The sequence below is a fragment of the Salvelinus namaycush genome, unplaced genomic scaffold (genome assembly GCF_016432855.1).
Source record: "Salvelinus namaycush isolate Seneca unplaced genomic scaffold, SaNama_1.0 Scaffold1443, whole genome shotgun sequence".
Taxonomy (NCBI): domain Eukaryota; kingdom Metazoa; phylum Chordata; class Actinopteri; order Salmoniformes; family Salmonidae; genus Salvelinus; species Salvelinus namaycush.
The window spans coordinates 37,054-56,120 of NW_024058168.1; the positions used below are offsets into that span (position 1 = coordinate 37,054).

General features: G+C 45.4%; 1 protein-coding gene across 1 annotated transcript; it reads right to left on the reverse strand.

Moving 5' to 3' along the window:
- Positions 1-9,826: 9,826 nt before the first annotated feature.
- LOC120036697 (switch-associated protein 70-like) lies at positions 9,827-16,511 on the reverse strand (the record flags this gene model as incomplete). Its single annotated transcript, XM_038983087.1, has 5 exons — positions 9,827-10,832; positions 11,086-11,182; positions 11,509-11,707; positions 12,944-13,110; positions 16,404-16,511. Coding segments are annotated over 5 exons (690 nt in total), but the record flags the coding sequence as incomplete, so codon positions are not given.
- Between the last annotated feature and the right edge of the window lie 2,556 nt (positions 16,512-19,067).

Genomic DNA, 19,067 nt, shown 5'->3' on the forward strand with positions numbered 1-19,067 from the left:
GGCCAGTGTCCATGGATAGAAGGGGGATCAGGGGACATTGTTAAGCACTGGGCCAGTGTCCATGGATAGAAGGGGGATCAGGGGACATTGTTAAGCTCTGGGCCGGTGTCCATGGATAAAAAGGGGGGATCAGTGGACATTGTTAAGCACTGGGCTGGTGTCCATGGATAGAAGGGGGATCAAAGGACATTGTTAATCACTGGGCCAGTGTCCATGGATAAAAGGGGGATCAGGGGACATTGTTAAGCACTGGGCTGGTGTCCATGGATAAAAAGGGGGATCAGGGGACATTGTTAATCACTGGGCCGGTGTCCATGGATAAAAAGGGGGATCAGGGGACATTGTTAAGCACTGGGCCAGTGTCCATGGATAGAAGGGGGATCAGGGGACATTGTTAAGCACTGGGCCAGTGTCCATGGATAGAAGGGGGATCAGGGGACATTGTTAAGCACTGGGCCAGTGTCCATGGATAAAAAGGGGGATCAGGGGACATTGTTAAGCACTGGGCCAGTGTCCATGGATAAAAAGGGGGATCAGGGGACATTGTTAAGCAGTGGGCCAGTGTCCATGGATAGAAGGGGGATCGGGGGACATTGTTAATCACTGGGCCAGTGTTCATGGATAGAAGGGGGATCAGGGGGACATTTTTAAGCAGTGGGCTGGTGTCCATGGATAGAAGGGGGATCGGGGGACATTGTTAATCACTGGGCCAGTGTCCATGGATAGAAGGGGGGTCGGGGTACATTGTTAAGCACTGGGCCAGTATGACACACTCCTCCAAGGGGGCACAGTGGGTGTGCTAGCCAGGAAAAGGATGAAGATACGGTAGCGCGCAGATAATTCAACCTTTAGGCTTCGCCACATCAAGCTCATGGCCTTTCACCTACTAAAGAGAGCCCTCCTGAACCGTTCACTTCTACCTCTTCTCCATTATGTACGCTGTTTTCAGATATTGAGGTATTTTTAGACAGAGTCTGCTTCTATAAAGGATGCTGGTGTACAATGCGTTGGTCTCAAGCCAACTCGAACCTTGGCTCATTCAGCCCCAGCCAGAATAAATCAAGAGAGAAGCATAAATGGATGTCCTGGCTGGCTGGAGTGCAGTACAGTCCATGTGGGGTGCTGGTCAGGAACTTTTTTGCTGAGACACTTGTGTTCTATATTTACTCCATTTGAACACATTCTTCTGTGTTGGTGGGGGAGGATGAGGAGGAGAGATATTCTCGCTTCCAAAGCCTTGCGACTTGTCACGTATACAACATTCCACATGCAGATAGCTACGCAGCAAACAGAGTACCCCCCCCCCCCCTCCCATTCCAAGTCCACTTCAGGCTACAAACAGAGTGTGTTTGTGTGTGTGGGGGGGGGGGGGGTTTGGTGCGCTTACCCTATGTTTGTGTGCATGTGTAACCTCTGACCTCATATAAATCCTGCTGTAGAAGGCAGAATGGCAAACCACTCACCTTTAACTTGGCTATTTCTATTGTTCAGGGATATTTATAACTGGATGGGTTTGATTTCCCTGCAGTGGCCTAAGCCTGGCCTTCCTGTGAGAGAGCAGGGCAGACTGAAGTTAGTAACTCTGATTGGATCCAGATTCCTTTGTCTCAAACTCAGAATCTTTGAGCCCTCACAGAATCCAACACAATGCTATAACCTTGTTGTTGTATTACCCTTGTTACATAAAGCCAGTGATAACTGAACCCACATGTGCCATTGTGATGCAACAGGACAGGTGATAGTAGTGTCTACATGACCCCTTAATTCTGTATGTTCTCTGCCTATATTTCATGGTTTGCCACTTTATGAGAGGACGTGTTACATGTGTTTGAAATACGCATAAATGTTTTCTATTCCAGTTTTTTATAGCTGTTTACAATGTTGTGGCCCCCTATCACCACAAATTTGCTGCATTGGTATCAGAAGTCTGATGGCACTATGGCGTCTATTAAATTACCAACATTTTTATTTTAAAAAATGTGTTGTCGTTAAGGGTTCTACTACCAAATATATTTATATTTAATTAAATACATTATTTTTATTATTTATTTTACCAGGAAAAGCCCATTGAGACCCAGAGTCTATTTTTCAAGGGAGACCGGGCCAAGAAGTCAGATACAATCAATATATTACAGAATTAAAACATACAACGATACAATACAACAACATGATCCAGAATAAAAAAAGCATTTGCACTCCTCTGTAACAGTCTCCTATTAATATTTTGGCACTAACATATCCAGATGAAGCATGGATTGTAGACTATTCCATGCGTCTGGTGCACAAGAAGAGAAGACAGTCTTGCCTAATACTGTGAATGTCCTGGGGATTTTAAGTAGCAACCACCTAGCAGACCGGGTATGGTAACTGCTGGTGGTGAAGGAGACCAGACTACAGAGGTAAAGAGGGAGTTTACCCAAAAGGGCTTTGTAGATGAAAACATACAAATGTATCTTTCTGCGCATATAAAGTGAGGTCCAGCCTACCATTTGGTACAATCTGCAATGGTAGGTGAGTGACTTGGCATTTGTAATAAAGCGCAAGGATGCATGATAAACAGAGTCCAGTCTCTGTAAGACAGAAGAGGTTGCATGCATATACAGCAAGTCACCATAATCAATTACAGAGAGAAAAGTGGCCTGAACAAGCTTCTTTCTAGCCATAAGCGTCTGGCTAGAAAGAAGCTTATGCTTAAGAAGCCTTATTATGAAAATAAAATGTAATTTAAGCTTTGTCACAAGATTATCCATATGAACTTTAAAGGACAACTTGTTGTCCAACCAAATACCTAGGTATTTGTAGGATGACACTTTTTCAGTGAATAAGCCACCAGATGTGACAATGCTAACGTTCTCTGGCAGAGTTCTAGCTCTAGGAAATGTCATGAATTTAGTTTTTGTACATTCAAGACCAGTTTGATACCATAAAGGGAAGCCTGCAGTGACTGAAAAGCAGTCTGGAGCTCTTCAACAGCCTGAACCAGAGAAGGAGCACATTAATATTTGACTGTATCATCTGCATATAGATGTAACTTTGCTGGTTGCATCCCATTTCCCAAAACATTAATAAAAATTGAGAACAACACAGGAGCTAAAATGGAACCCTGGGGCACACCTCTATTAATCTCAAGAAAGCTAGACTTGTGATTGTCAGTATATACACATTGTGTTCTGTCAGAAAGATAGTTCCTAAACCAATTTGCTGCCCCTTCAATGAGACCAATGTTTCTGAGTCTAGCTTGCAACAATTTTGAATCAAATGCCTTTTATAAATCCACAAACAGAGCAGCACAATGTTGCTTTTTATCAAGTGTATTACTTGGCAAAAGTATTATATTTTGATACATTGGTCTTTTAGATAATGTTTTGTATTTTCACATATCTTTATCTCTGTTTATGAGCTGAGGGAGGACATCTGTTTGTATCACTGACCTGAACAAAACATTTCTGTGGACATTTTAACATAAACCTACTGTAGAGACAAATGCTGTACAGATACTATGATATACTATTTCCATCTCGCCAGATGCTTGTTTAAGGTCACTCAGCTTTTACTACATCTGAATGCAGGTTGCAAGGGAATAAAAAGTCAGACTCTGGTTTTGCTTCATTACGCACACACCTGCCCTGAGGAGTCCTCGGAGTTGTGTCTCTATTTTTCATTTATTTCGATAGGCTAGGGGACAGTGCTAGTAACAGTGGCTTGACTGCGGCTGGTTTGGTTCCCTTGAGGAGACGACAGACTGCAGGCCTTGAGGCGAGTAGAAGCCCTGCCGTGGCAAGCCTTTACTCCCTCTACCCCCTGGCCTGCAGACGGAGAAGGATGTAATTGCAGACAGCAATTAGTGGGTGTTTTCTGATATAGGCATTTCTTGATATCAAGTCACACACATTGATACTCGCCATTGGTCCGTGGATGTTTCTTTCGTATTGGGGACAATAGTTATTGGCAACTGTAGCATTGTAGCTAAGCCAAACTAGAACCCTTTTCCTAACCTTAACCTCAGCCTCCTAACCTGCCACGCTAATTCATCTAACCTGCCATGCTAATTCACCTAACCTGACACGTTATTTATCCTAACCTGCCACATTAGTTATCCTAACCTACTATGTAAACAAATAATCTGTGTCTCATAACACTGGAAGTGACCAATGGCTGGTATCAAAGGCCGTTTTCTGATATCAGAGAACACCCACATCATGAAACGGCCCGAATTGTGGTCTTCAATTACACCATATTCTGCAGGCCTCCTCCCCTGCTTTCTGTCTCCCCATCTGCCTTCCTCAGGCCACAACTGACCAGATAAGGACCAGCTGACCGCCAACCACCCGGAGCAGTTTCACCAGAAGGAGACACCAGACCAGACCAGATGCAGAGAACACCAGCTCAACCAGGGCACGGAGGAATAAAGCCCTTTAAAGATACCAACCCACGCTCGGAGCGAGCAGACCACTGGGGAGGGCCTCCATTGACCTTCGGCTCACGAGCTTCCAGGTGTGTCTGCTCGCTCTGAGGTTGTCCTTCCTCCCCCTGCAGGACCAGAGCAGATCAATGACCAGACCAGACCAGACAACGCCAACACCAAGACCAGGCCAGAACCAACACCATTCCAACCCCCACCATAGATAAGTGGTCTATGGTTATGTAGTGTAAGTCAAAGTTAAAACATGTCCGCTGCCAGTCCTGAAGTCTTTGTAAAGGCAGAGCATGTGGCATTAAAGACTAATATTATTGTAATGTCCTTAATCACTAAGTGAACTGAGATATGGACTTCTTTGTGTAATGGTTAAAAATACTTTATGAGGTGTTATTGCATAACACTAAAAGTGTTAGGTCCCTAACACTGACAAAGTGTAACAGCGTCACCATTAATAAGCACAATGTTAATTTAACACTGAAAAGTTTGGACCCTTATAGGCACTGGCCCAGTGTTAAATTTAACACTGTCGGTGTTGATTTAACACAGGAGACTTTGCTGGGGGCCTTAGAGATTCATTAATCTTCTCCTAGGACACTATAATGGCGAAAGTGGGGATGGCTGCCGTTTTACGGGCTCCTATCCAACAGTGGTATTTTGTGTGTTTTTTCACATTGTTTATAACTTATTTTTATATAATGTTACTGCTACCGTCTCTTATGTCCGACAAGAGCTTCTGGGCATCAGAACAGCGATTACTCACCTTGACCTGGACAAATATTTTTTCTTTAATGAGTCCGATGCAAAGGATATACTGCTTCTCCGAGACCAGGTCCAAATCCCCGTCATTCGCATGGAAATACAGGGGGCGGAGATCGGGGTGTCTTGTGAGAATTTGTCGGCGAGTGGGTAACCCGCCTCTACCATCTGTTTTATTTGACAACGTGCAATCACTTGAGAATAAACTCGATGATCTCCGTTCGAGACTACCGAGTCGAGGCTGAACGACGACACTGATAATATACAGTTGGCTGGGTATTCCGTGCATCGGCAGGACAGAACAGCTACGTCTGGTAAGATGAGAGGTGGTGGTGTGTGTCTATTTGTCCATAACAGCTAGTGTGTGATGTCTATTATTAAGGAGGTCTCGAGGTATTGCTCGCCTGATTTAGAGTACCTCATGATAAGCTGTAGACCACACGCTCTGCCAAGAGGGTTGTCATATATATTTTTCATTGCCATCTATTTACCACCACAAACCGATGCTGGCACTAAGACCGCACTCAACGAGCTGTATAAGGCCATAAGCAAACAAGAAAATGCTCATCCAGAAGCGGCGCTCCTAGTGGCTGGGGACTTTAATGCAGGCAAACTTAAATCCGTTTTACCTCATTTCTACCAGCATGTCACATGTCGAACCAGAGGAGAAAAAAACTCTAGACCACCTTTACTCCACACCCAGAGATGCATACAAAGCTCTCCCTCGCGCCTCCATTTGGCAAATCTCATTTGGCAAATATGTTCCGGGATTCATCCAATGGCATTGCTCAGTCACTGGCTTCATCAATAAGTGCATCGATGACGTCGTCCCCACAGTGACCGTACGTACATATCCCAACCAAAAGCCATGGATTACAGGCAACATCCGCAGCGAACTAATGGCCAGAGCTACCGCTTTCAAGGAGCGGGACACTAATCCGGACGCTTATAATAAATCCCACTATGCCCTCAGCTGAAGCATCAAACAGGCAAGGCGTCAATACAGGACTACGATTGAATCCTACTACACCGGCTCTGATGCTCGTTATATGTAGCAGGGCTTGCAAACTATTACGGACTACAAAGGGAAATCCAGCAGCGAGCTGCCCAGTGACGCGAGCCTACCAGACAAGCTAAATGCCTTTAATGCTCACTTCGAGGCAAGCAACACTGAAGCATGCATGAGAGCACCAGCTGTTCCAGATGACTGTGTGATCACGCTATCTGTAACCGATGTGACCAAGACCTTTAAACAGGTCAATATTCACAAGGCTGCGGGGCCAGATGGATTACCAGGACGGGTACTCAGAGCATGCGCGGACCAACTGGCAAGTGTCTTCACTGACATTTTCAACCTCTCCCTGACCGACTCTGTAATACCTGCATGTTTCAAGCAGACCACCATAGTCCCTGTGCCCAAGAAAGCGAGGGTAACTTGCCTAAATGACTACCGCTCTGTAGCACTCATGTTGGTAGTCATGAAGTGCTTTGAAAGGCTGGTCATGGCTCACATCAACACCATCATCCCTGAAACCCTTGACCCACTCCAATTCGCATACCGCCTCAACAGATCCACAGATGACGCAATCTCAATCGCACTCCACACTGCCCTTTCCCACCTGAACGAAAGGAACATCTATGTGAGAATGCTGTTCATTGACTAGAGCTCAGCGTTCAACACCATAGTGCTCACAAAGCTCATCACTAAGCTAAGGACCCTGGGACTAAACACCTACCTCTGCAACTGGATCCTGGACTTCCTGATGGGCCGCCCCCAGGTGGTAAAGGTAGGCAACAACACATCTGCCACAACACAGAGCCCCTCAGGGGTTCGTACTTTGTTCCCTCCTGTACTCCCTGTTCACCTGTGACTGCGTGGCCAAGCACGACTCCAACACCATCATTAAGTTTGCTGACGACAACAATGAGACAGCCTATAGGGAGGAGGTCACACTGCCAGGACAACAACCTCTCCCTCAATGTGAGCAAGACAAAGGAGCTGATCGTGGGCTACAGGAAAAGGAGGGCCGAACAGGCCCCCATTCACATCGACGGGCTGTAGTGGAGCGGGTCGAGAGTTTCAAGTTCCTTGGTATCCACATCACCAACAAACTATCATGGTCCAAACACACCAAGACAGTCCTGAAGAGGGCACAACAACACCTTTTCCCCCTCAGGATACTGAAAAGATTTGGCATGGGTCCCCAGATCCTCAAAAAGTTCTACAGCTGCACCATCAAGAGAATCCTGACCGGTTGCATCACCGCCTGGTATGACACCTGCTCGGCATCTGATCGTAAGGCGCTACAGAGGGTAGTGCGTATGGCCCAGTACATCACTGGGCCCAAGCTTCCTGCCATCCAGGGCCTATATAATAGGCGGTGTCAGAGGAACGCCCCAAAAAATTGTCAAAAACTCCAGTCACCCAAGTCATAGACTGTTCTCTCTGCTATCGCACGGCAAGCAGCACCGGAGCACCAAGTCTAGGTCCAAAAGGCTTCTTAACAGCTTCTAACCCCAAGCCATAAGAATGCTGAACAATTAATGAAATGGTCATCCAGACTATTTACACTGACCCCCCCCCCCCCCGGCACATGTGACAAATAACATTTGATTTGATGGAGTAAGACAGTGTATACCCATCTATTTGCATATCCTACGCTCCAAACAGCCAGAGCAGGTCCAGAGAGACTCAAGGCTCCTTAACTTGGAGTACCCCTTCAAAGCAAATACCTGAAATTCCTTCGTCTTTCCAAATTGTCTGTATTTGCAGGCTTTTTCCACCCCTGCGTATCTTGCTCTGCAGATACACAAGTTCACACACAGACCCCCAATGGATTCCATCTTTGTGGATACACTGAGACACGCTCTCTCTCACACACACACACACACACACCCCGATAGATTCCAGATCAGAGGGGGAATTTATTGCATTCTCTGTTTCGCATCACGTCCCTGGAATGTGGTACTCAGGCTACAGGCCTCATAACCCCCGAGCTGATGAATTTGAGGAGGTTTAAGGAGGCATGATGGGATGCAGACTCCGCTGGGGGTGGAGGGGGGAAGGAGGGGGTTTGACGGAGCGCTTCCGGAGTGGTGCTTGGCGTTAATGACAAGCTGCCCTGTTGCTTAAAGCAGTGTTAGTACAGCTGTGGTGTGTGTGAAGCGCATCTGGAGCAAATCTTTAGGTTTTGTTCCTGACTGCCCCCTCGCTCTTTTCACTCAAGCAAATGAACAACGATTGCACGATATGCAAGGCAGACAGGGTGAATTAAATAGTTCATTAGGGGGATCTATTGTGGGGAACAGATTAGCTTGATTGATTGTCTTTTGAGAGTTTGGGATGTTTAGAGTTTACACCTGTTTAGAGTTTATTCTTCCCTCCATCTCTTTGTTTTTTCACTTGACCTGCTGCCTCTTTGCAGCCAAAGAATAAGTTGCGTCGCCACTTACTAGAAAAAAAAGAGGCCCTTCGGGATCTTCTAGTCCAGAGATTTTGGCCAGAAAAGCTATGAAAATTATATTTATTTAAAATATGAAAGAATGTTAAAGTTTTTCAGCAGATAAATACTAAACAATGCAGATAATATTGGTTTACACAGGCAGCCCAATTCTGATCTTTTGACCAATCAGTTTAGCTCTTTCTACAATAATTGGGCAAAAGATCAGAACTGGGCTGCCTGTGTAAACGTAGGCGTAAGGAGAAGACAAGAATCTATTTTATTTTGGAAAGTGGTGGGTTTGGGCAGTGTAGTAATGGAAATAGGGCCCCGAAATCACTGAAGACACACATGTGCGCATGCACACACATACAGTTGACAGCATAACAGGTTGTATTCATGACATAGTTTACTTTATTTAATGTTGTAGGGATCAGCAACTAGATTCAGTTCCGGTTCAATTTTTTCTTTAGCGGATGGTCGGAGGGCCGGAACATAATTACAGATAAATTGAAGACTGTAAATTGACCGCAAGAAGCCCAAACATATCTAATATTTGACTAAAACAATTTCAAAACTTGCTTACATTTGTATACTATCATGTCTCTATTATGCATGGGAATACTTGGGAACAGATTTCCAAAATTACAATCACTTGGAGCTGATTATTTTATTTTTTTACAGTCTTTTATGTCCAACCATAATTTTTTTAATTATAATTGGAAAAAACATATTTTTTTGCTCAAAACTTGGGAGGCCAAATAAAAGCCTGCGGGCCACCAGCTGGGGTACCCTTTTGTAGGAGATGACGACCAACGATGTATAGCCTTGCCTTTTCTGAAACTATAGTGCCCCCTGGAGGACATCCTCTCAAACAACCATACTAGTCCCGTTGTATCGCTGGCAGCGTCATATCAACTGCAGAGACTGGGTTCTTATGTCTATCAGTGGAGGCTGCTGAGGGGAGGACAGCTCAATGGCTGGAACGGAGCGAATGTAATGACATCAAACGCATGGAAACCATGAGTTTTATACCATTCCACTCCAACCATTATCACGAGCGCGTCCTCACCAATTAAGATGTCACCAACCTCCTGTGATGTCTGTGTTCTGTTATGAACAATGTTCAATTATATATCAATAATCAGTTGATAGAGAACAAATGTGTAACTACTTGCAACAATTGCACAAAACTACTGTTTAAGATTTATGTAATGTTTTATTACAGGGTTCTTTAAGCGATTTACACATGAAAGAATAGAAAATAGCAAAAGTTCAACAACAACTCCATATCCCCCATGATGATGGTTCTGGCACCGGGGTACAAAGCCCTGTATATTTGCTAGCAACAATGCTTCAAGGGTAATGTTGCAAAATGCCCTGTTTCTTACAGTATGTGTACACAAAAATGACATGAAATACTGGGAGCAGTACAGTATGATGGCTAGTTATTGAGATAAGCTCCGGTCATTTGATTTTCATTCCATGATGTTATCATAGAGTTTTGTTCATACTTACATGGGCTATTTAAGTGCTATAAATTCTATCACTTTGACAATGGAACCAAAAACAGTCATCCTAAAACTATGCAAGCTGTAGTTTTAACATTTAAAAAAGACAAACTGTGAAATCTTAGGAAAAATTGAAATACGCCAAAACACGCTCAAAAACATTTTGATAAAAACGACTGCACCTTCCCCACAGACATTTAATTATTAGTGTCAAGTGTGCAGTTCCTTTATTCCTTCATATGAAAGCAATTTTAATCTGGCTGTTCATTTCCCTCTACGGCTATCCAGGTAGTATCAAGATCTGTGCTGCACCTGCTCTGAACTAGGTTGTGTTCATTAGGGGACGCAATAGAAAACCTTTCAAAACGCTTTGCAACGGAAAATAAAAATGAGCCTTTTGTATTGGACAGGTCCAGGTAGGCCCTCGACATTTTCTAACCCTGGTGTCTGTGTAAAAACAAGCCTGCCTTTCCTGTTTTCTTTTGAGTTGGTCAACGAATGCTGAAGACGCAACTTGGCACACTGAGGGCAACATTGCATCATTGTTCCAGCAACCATGAGTGTGTTGAATGTGGGAATGGGGGCTCTACTGGTTCTCGGCAGCTTGGTTCTTCCTCTCCTGCCAGTCTTTCTGCCGCAAGCTCAGTTCTGCCTCAGTGAAGGACGCTGGGCCCCAGTTAGTGATTTTCTGAGGCCCCTTCGACCCTGAGAAAACAAAATCAGAAAGTTCACTTACATCAGTGCAGACAAAGGAAAGCTCACTCACATCAGTGCAGACAAAAGAAAGTTCACTCACATCAGTGCGGACAAAGGAAAGTAAATGAGGAAAGGAAGCCACTTTAGATTATTGAGATGCACCCAGAGAGGGTGAACAAAAAAACAACACAACAGAGGGAAGAATGAAGAGAGAGTATTGATAAAAGGAGGAAAGTGTACAGTAATATAGTTGTTGTGTTACCTGGTTGAACGAGGCGGACTAATCCCTCATGGTGGGCCACTTTATGTTTCCAGGTCCTGGTGTTATTTGCTGCATCCTCCAGTTTCTGCACTACCTCCTGTGACAAACAAAGAAAATACGATATCAGTCGTTTTTTTGATAGTGAAACAGGACAATCCATGGCTCATCTGTAGAACTCTACTGCCACCTACAATTGTCATCTGGTACTATTTGCTTCACAAGGCACCCACCGTTCTAGCACCCCCTACATGTATAATTAGGTATTGTTCTAGCACCACAACTCAAGCATCCCTGTTCCAGCAGAACAAAATGAGTCCTACTCCTGAACTGAAAATAATTGAGAATCTTTGTTCAAAGTACATTTTAGTCCAGAAATAGGTCGTGAATCTTTGTCCTGGAAACCGGCCCTAAAACATCTCTCACCTGGTACTGCTCCAGTGCCCCCTGCCTCTCTTTCTCTAGCTGCTCCAGCTGCAGCATGGCGGCCTGCAGGGCATTCTCCTTGGCCGTTCCCTCCTTCCGCAGCTCCTGCTTCTCCACCTCTGTCTCAGAGATGGCCCTCTGCTGGTGGAGGTGGATCTGTTCCAGCTCAGCCCGCTTGACAGCCTCCTCCTCTAGTAACCTGGAGAGACGTACATTAAGTACAGGGAACAGCCTCCTCCTCTAGTAACCTGGAGAGACGTACTTTAGGTACAGGGAACAGCCTCCTCTAGTAACCTGGAGAGACGTACATTAAGTACAGGGAACAGCCTCCTCCTCTAGTAACCTGGAGAGACGTACATTAGGTACAGGGAACAGCCTCCTCCTCTAGTAACCTGGAGAGACGTACTTTAGGTACAGGGAACAGCCTTCTCTAGTAACCTGGAGAGACGTACATTAAGTACAGGGAACAGCCTCCTCTAGTAACCTGGAGAGACGTACATTAGGTACAGGGAACAGCCTCCTCCTCTAGTAACCTGGAGAGACGTACTTTAGGTACAGGGAACAGCCTCCTCCTCTAGTAACCTGGAGAGACGTACTTTAGGTACAGGGAACAGCCTCCTCCTCTAGTAACCTGGAGAGATGTACTTTAGGTACAGGGAACAGCCTCCTCTAGTAACCTGGAGAGACGTACTTTAGGTACAGGGAACAGCCTCCTCCTCTAGTAACCTGGAGAGACGTACTTTAGGTACAGGGAACAGCCTCCTCTAGTAACCTGGAGAGACGTACTTTAAGTACAGGGAACAGCCTCCTCTAGTAACCTGGAGAGACGTACTTTAGGTACAGGGAACAGTTAGTTCAGAATGTGTAATATACAAACAAAAGGGATATGTTGATCAAAACAATTATATTGCATACATATCCATCCTGGGGGTATACACACAAACACAAACATACAAATTCCCAATGAGAACACAATGTGAAAAGTGCTGAGCCCAGAGAAGCACAAATGTCAGCACAGAGGAAGGAAGGGTTTCTGGACGGGAGGGACTGTTGCCTATGTCTATGTAGGAAACATGTAGATGCCTTGGTGTGTCTGTGTGGCCCCCTTGTGTCTCAGTGTGTGTGTGTCTGTGTGGCCCCTTTGTGTCTCAGTGTGTGTGTGTCTGTGTGGCCCCCTTGTGTCTCAGTGTGTGTGTGTCTGTGTGGCCCCCTTGTGTCTCAGTGTATCCACAGAAATGGAATTGTGTGTGTGTGTCTGTGTGTGTGTCACCCTCTTCCACATTGACTCACTCCACTTGGCAGACAATTACAGTGACTCTAGTCAAAGAGACAATCAAGTCCAGGGATCAAGAGTGTGCATGTGTGCCTATGTACAGTATATGCGTGCCTATGTACAGTATATGCCCGCTTATGTGTCTGTGTGTTGAGCACCGACCGGGCCTGGAGCCTGCGGACCGTCTCCTCGTCCTGCCTGGCACGTTTCTCGTCCTCCAGGGCGTCCTCCAGGCGGTGGTACATGTCCTCCAGCTCATGGACGCGCTGCAGGTACTGCTCCAGCTCACTGGACTTCTGAGCCACCTGCTCCTCCATCTCCTGTCGCACCTGAAGACCAGCGACAAGACAATGTAGAAAGAGCACCACAGTTCACCTGAAGACCAGTGACAAGACAATGTAGAAAGAGCACCACAGTTCACCTGAAGACCAGCGACAAGAATGTAGAAAGAGCACCACAGTCCACATGAAGACCAGTGACAAGACAATGTAGAAAGAGCACCACAGTTCACCTGAAGACCAGCGACAAGACAATGTAGAAAGAGCACCACAGTTCACCTGAAGACCAGTGACAAGACAATGTAGAAAGAGCACCACAGTTCACCTGAAGACCAGCGACAAGACAATGTAGAAAGAGCACCACAGTCCACCTGAAGACCAGTGACAAGACAATGTAGAAAGAGCACCTCAGTCCACATGAAGACCAGTGACAAGACAATGTAGAAAGAGCACCTCAGTCCACACGAAGACCAGCGACAAGACAATGTAGAAAGAGCACCACAGTCCACATGAAGACCAGTGACAAGACAATGTAGAAAGAGCACCACAGTCCACATGAAGACCAGCGACAAGACAATGTAGAAAGAGCACTACAGTTCTCTAAAACTAAATCTATTGGCGCTCTTGGACCTGAGGAGTCAGTGGTTAGTAGATTATAGCACTGATAGAAGGGGTTGGTTGGTTAGCAACAAAACCAACGCGCGCACAACTATGGAGAAAAACAGACGGAGTTGGCTTAAGACTGTTGACAACAGGAAAAGTATATTTCGTCTTCAAATGTTTCTTGAAAACATACATTTGCACAATGAGCACTTGTTGTCTCTCAAATATGTTGTTACAGTTGGTTAGCTAGCTAGCGAATCCGTCAAAACAAGACATGGTATCAATAACGAGATACATTATGTGACCAAAAGTATGTGGACACCTGCTCGTCAAACATTTAATTTCAAAATCATTTGCTGCTATAACAGCCTCCACTCTTCTGGAAAGGCTTTCCACTAGATGTTAGAACATGGCTGCGGGGACATGCTTCCATTCAGCCACAGGTGCATTAGTGAGGTTGGGCACTGATGTTAGGCAATTAGGCCTAGCTTGCAGTCGGCTTTCCAATTCATCCCAAAGGTGTTCAATAGAGTTGAGGTCAGGGCTCTGTGCAGGCCAGTCAAGTTCTTCCACACCGATCTCAACAAACCATTTCTGTATGGACCTCACTTTGTGCATGGGGACATTGTCATGCTGAAACAGGAAAGGGCCTTCCCCAAATTGTTGCCACAAAGTTGGAAGTAAAGAATCGTCTAGAATGACATTGTATGCTGCAGCTTTAAGATTTCCCCCCACTGGATCTAAGGAGCCTAGCCCAAACCATGAAAAACATCCCCAGAACATTATTCCTCCTCCACCAAACTTTACAGTTGGCACTATGCATTGGGGCAGGTAGCGTTCTCCTGGCATCCACCAAACCCAGATTCGTCTGTCAGACTGCCAGATGGTGAAGAGTGATTGATCACTCCAGAGAACGCATTTCCACTGCTCCAGAGTCCAATGGCAGTGAGCTTTACAGCACTCCAGCCGACGCTTAGCATTGCGAATGGTGATTTTAGGTTTGTGTGCGGCTGCTCGGCCATGGAAACCCATTTCATGAAGCTCCCGACGAACAGTTATTGTGCTGACGTTGCTTCCAGAGGCAGTTTGGAACTCGGTAGTGAGTGTTGCAACCGAGGACAGATGATTTTTACACACTTTAACACTCAGCGGTCCTGTTCTGTGAGCTTGAGTGGCCTACCACTTCGAAGCTGAGCCGTTGTCGATCCTAGACGTTTCCACTTCACAATAAGAGCACTTACAGTTGTCCGGGGCAGTTCTAGCAGGGCAGAAATTTGATTAACTAAATTGTTGTAAAGGTGGCATTCTATGACAGTGCCACGTTGAAAGTCACTGAGCTCTTCAGTAACGCCATTCTTCTGCCAATGTTTGTCTATGGAGATTGCGAGGATGTGTGCTCAATTTTATACTCCTGTCAGCAACAGGTGTGGCTGAAATAGCCCGAATCCACTAATTTGAAGGGGTGTCCACACACTTTTGTTTATATAGTGTGAAACGGGCTGAAACGAGCCACCTACGTTTCCCCACATGGCAGCTTCTTGTCCTTGTTGCCAGCTATTTGACCATTCATTGATGCACGTTGTCAGCCAAGCAGTCTATTTAACTCACTTATTGAATCTAATATGGCTGAACTATCCCTTTAATATAACTAATTTAACCCATTGCATCTTCTCTTTCATATATTTATTGGAGACCCATTGTCTCTTATAACCAGTCATTTGATTTTATATCCTATGCCCACTAACTTCCTACCATTCAGTCCTACCCTTCAGGCTATGAAAATGAATTATGTGATGATTGGAAACACTTGCCATCGCTAATGCCAATCTGTAAACCTTCCGTTCTTTTTTTTATACATATAACAAAGAAAAGAGGAAACAACCCTTCTGGATACTTCCTGAAACAGAGCAGACATTGGCCTGAGATAATGAAATAATGTAACCTTATTGATGGCAGTCCTATGAACGGAAGATGACATTTATAAAGTGTGTCAGTAGGATGTGTGGAATAAATGTCAAAGGTTATGAGCTTAGGGGTATAGATGGGAGGATGAAAGAACTAGAATGTTGCAATCATTTTCATGGAGCCAAGAATTTACTGAATAAATGAAGAGAACCTGCTGAACAAGCTGAATCAGTGGTTAGGGACAACTTCTACCTACTCCTTGAAGTCTCACATGGTGCAGGACAACTTCTACCTACTCCTTGAAGTCTCACATGGTGCAGGACAACTTCTACCTACTCCTTGAAGTCTCACATGGTGCAGGACAACTTCTACCTACTCCTTGAAGTCTCACATGGTGCAGGACAACTTCTACCTACTCCTTGAAGTCTCACATGGTGCAGGACAACTTCTACCTACTCCTTGAAGTCTCACATGGTGCAGGACAACTTCTACCTACTCCTTGAAGTCTCACATGGTGCAGGACAACTTCTACCTACTCCTTGAAGTCTCACATGGTGCAGGACAACTTCTACCTACTCCTTGAAGTCTCACATGGTGCAGGACAACTTCTACCTACTCCTTGAAGTATCACATGGTGCAGGACAACTTCTACCTACTCTGTAATTCTGAAGTAGCCAGTGTAAGGAAAAATTTGCCAACTAAAAGTGTGAGGGGCAATTTTGTTAAAGTCAATGAAGTAGCCGGCCACATAAGGGGTAGTAGTCAGCGGTGGGTGTAGTTTAAAATACAAACATATTCTCCTTTGACCGCTAAATTGTGAGTAGCTAGGTAGGTACCATTTTCTCCCTCTCCAGGTCCATCCTGTAGCGATCCTGTTGTTCAGTCTGGGTCTGCAGGCGTCTCCTCTCCTCCTCCGCCGCGTTGGCCGCCGCCTCCTCTAGTTCCTGACCAATAGCAGAGGAGACAGTCGTTACATAATTGACGACAGATACACAATCTTCTCTCTGTCAAAGTTGATTGTGTTTCTGAATTTAAAAATCACTTCCTGAATTGAAAATTAAATCTACCCAGTGCAATGCATTAACTAAATTCTTAACCTAAGCTAATGGATATGCGGCTTTGTAAACAAAACTATCTGAAAAGCTCCTAAAGAGGAATTGCAAGCGCAGCACTGGTGTCTGACTTGGCGTCGTCGCAGCACAAAAAAATACGTATTGTGAAGATTTCCCAATGTCATCTTGTGCTGACAAAGCATAGAAAGTAATATATCTTAGTGAGTTGTATCATCTTTTTCTTTCTAAATGAGCTATTTTTACTCAACTTTTTTTAGGGGCATTATTTAGTTGGTACATCCATTATTGGACTTATAATTCATTTACATGTACATCAGAAGCCAAAATCTAAGTTTGTTTTACTCCATTGTTTGTAAACAATGTAAATGTAAATCAACATTGTGTGCAGACTCAAAACATGGTTAAAACCATCATTTTGATCTCACAGATGGTCAGTCCCTGCATCCATAGCTCTGTCTATGAATTTGAGAGTGGTTACATTTCTAGAGCCCCATAGCTCAGGTGTTTGCCAACACAGTGGCAGGGTCATTTTGTTATTGTTTGAACTGCAGATTTCCTCTTGGTTGTTAAATAAGATACTTGTATGTTTGAGGAATTTTAATTATGAGATTTCTGTTGTTTGAATTTGGCGCCCTGCACTTTCACTGGCTGTTGTCATATCATCCCGTTAACGGGATTGCAGCCATAAGAAGTTAATTAATAGGTGATTCATCTAACATTTGACTCTTTCCATGCAGCTGTGACTTGTCATTTGACCTTTCTCGTTCGTTACTCACTCACCATGGCAGGTTAGTGTGAAGTGATCAGCCAATCACAGTGGCTATTGTGTACACGTGAATCCAAGGCCAAAAAGGTTTAAAGGGGGTTGTACCCTCAATCTCCAGTCCTGTGTGTATCAGAGAGTACGAGAGACGGGGACTTGTTGCACCTCAATGGGAGAATGTCTGAACATTCATTGTGCCTCTACTCCTCGATGCATAATGAATGAACAACAAAAGAGAGATTGTTTCCTCGGGAAATCCAATGAATGTCCACGGCTACACTATATGTGTTACATTGGACAATAAAGTTGTATTGTTGTATTGCAAGTCTCGTGTGAGTTTGTCCAAATGAATTGTCAAGGGTCTCATCTATAAGAGCTCAGCTACAATGGGTATTGAGGACAAGCACTGGTATTGGAATGTACAGCACAATCTCTCTACCAATCTCTACAGCGTGAACAAAACGTTTTTTTGTTAGAACTATAAGAGTGAAATGCAATGACCACATAAGACAACATTTATGAATGTTATTTCACTCATAACTGCCTTGTTAGTATAATCAGCTCAATAGGAGAATATTGTCACTATGTATTCCATGTTTGTTTGCTGATGAGTGAAACGAGGAAACATTTAATTTAAGTGACATTTCATCCGTAATTAGACACCCAACTGAGCAGCGATAATTGGATTTAAACTGTCAAACTGCATCAGAAGGCCAGACTAAAGAACTTAATCAGGATTAAGAGGTACTGTACAATTTAATCACGATTAAGAGAGGTACGGTAGCTGGAAAAACGAGTTAAATAGAAGTGACAGCGCAAGACAGGGGTGAGCTGAGCTGCGGGACAGGGCTGAGCTGCGGGACAGGGGTGAGCTGAGCTGCGGGACAGGGGTGAGCTGAGCTGCGGGACAGGGGTGAGCTGAGCTGCGGGACAGGGGTGAGCTGAGCTGCGGGACAGGGGTGAGCTGAGCTGCGGGACAGGGGTGAGCTGAGCTGATGGACAGGGGTGAGCTGAGCTGATGGACAGGGGTGAACTGAGCTGCGGGACAGGGGTGAGCTGCGGGACAGGGGTGAGCTGCGGGACAGGGGTGAGCTGAGCTGCGGGACAGGGCTGAGCTGAGCTGCGGGACAGGGCTGAGCTGAGCTGCGGGACAGGGCTGAGCTGAGCTGCGGGACAGGGCTGAGCTGAGCTGCGGGACAGGGCTGAGCTGAGCTGCGGGACAGGGCTGAGCTGAGCTGCGGGACAGGGCTGAGCTGAGCTGCGGGACAGGGCTGAGCTGAGCTGCGGGACAGGGCTGAGCTGAGCTGCGGGACAGGGGTGAGCTGAGCTGCGGGACAGGGGTGAGCTGAGCTGCGGGACAGGATAAGATGAGCTGCGGGACAGGATAAGTTGAGCTGCGGGACAGGATAAGTTGAGCTGCGGGACAGGATAAGTTGAGCTGCGGGACAGGATAAGTTGAGCTGCGGGACAGGATAAGTTGAGCTGCGGGACAGGATAAGTTGAGCTGCGGGACAGGATAAGTTGAGCTGCGGGACAGGATAAGATGAGCTGCGGGACAGGATAAGATGAGCTGCGGGACAGGATAAGTTGAGCTGCGGGACAGGATAAGTTGAGCTGCGGGACAGGATAAGTTGAGCTGCGGGACAGGATAAGTTGAGCTGCGG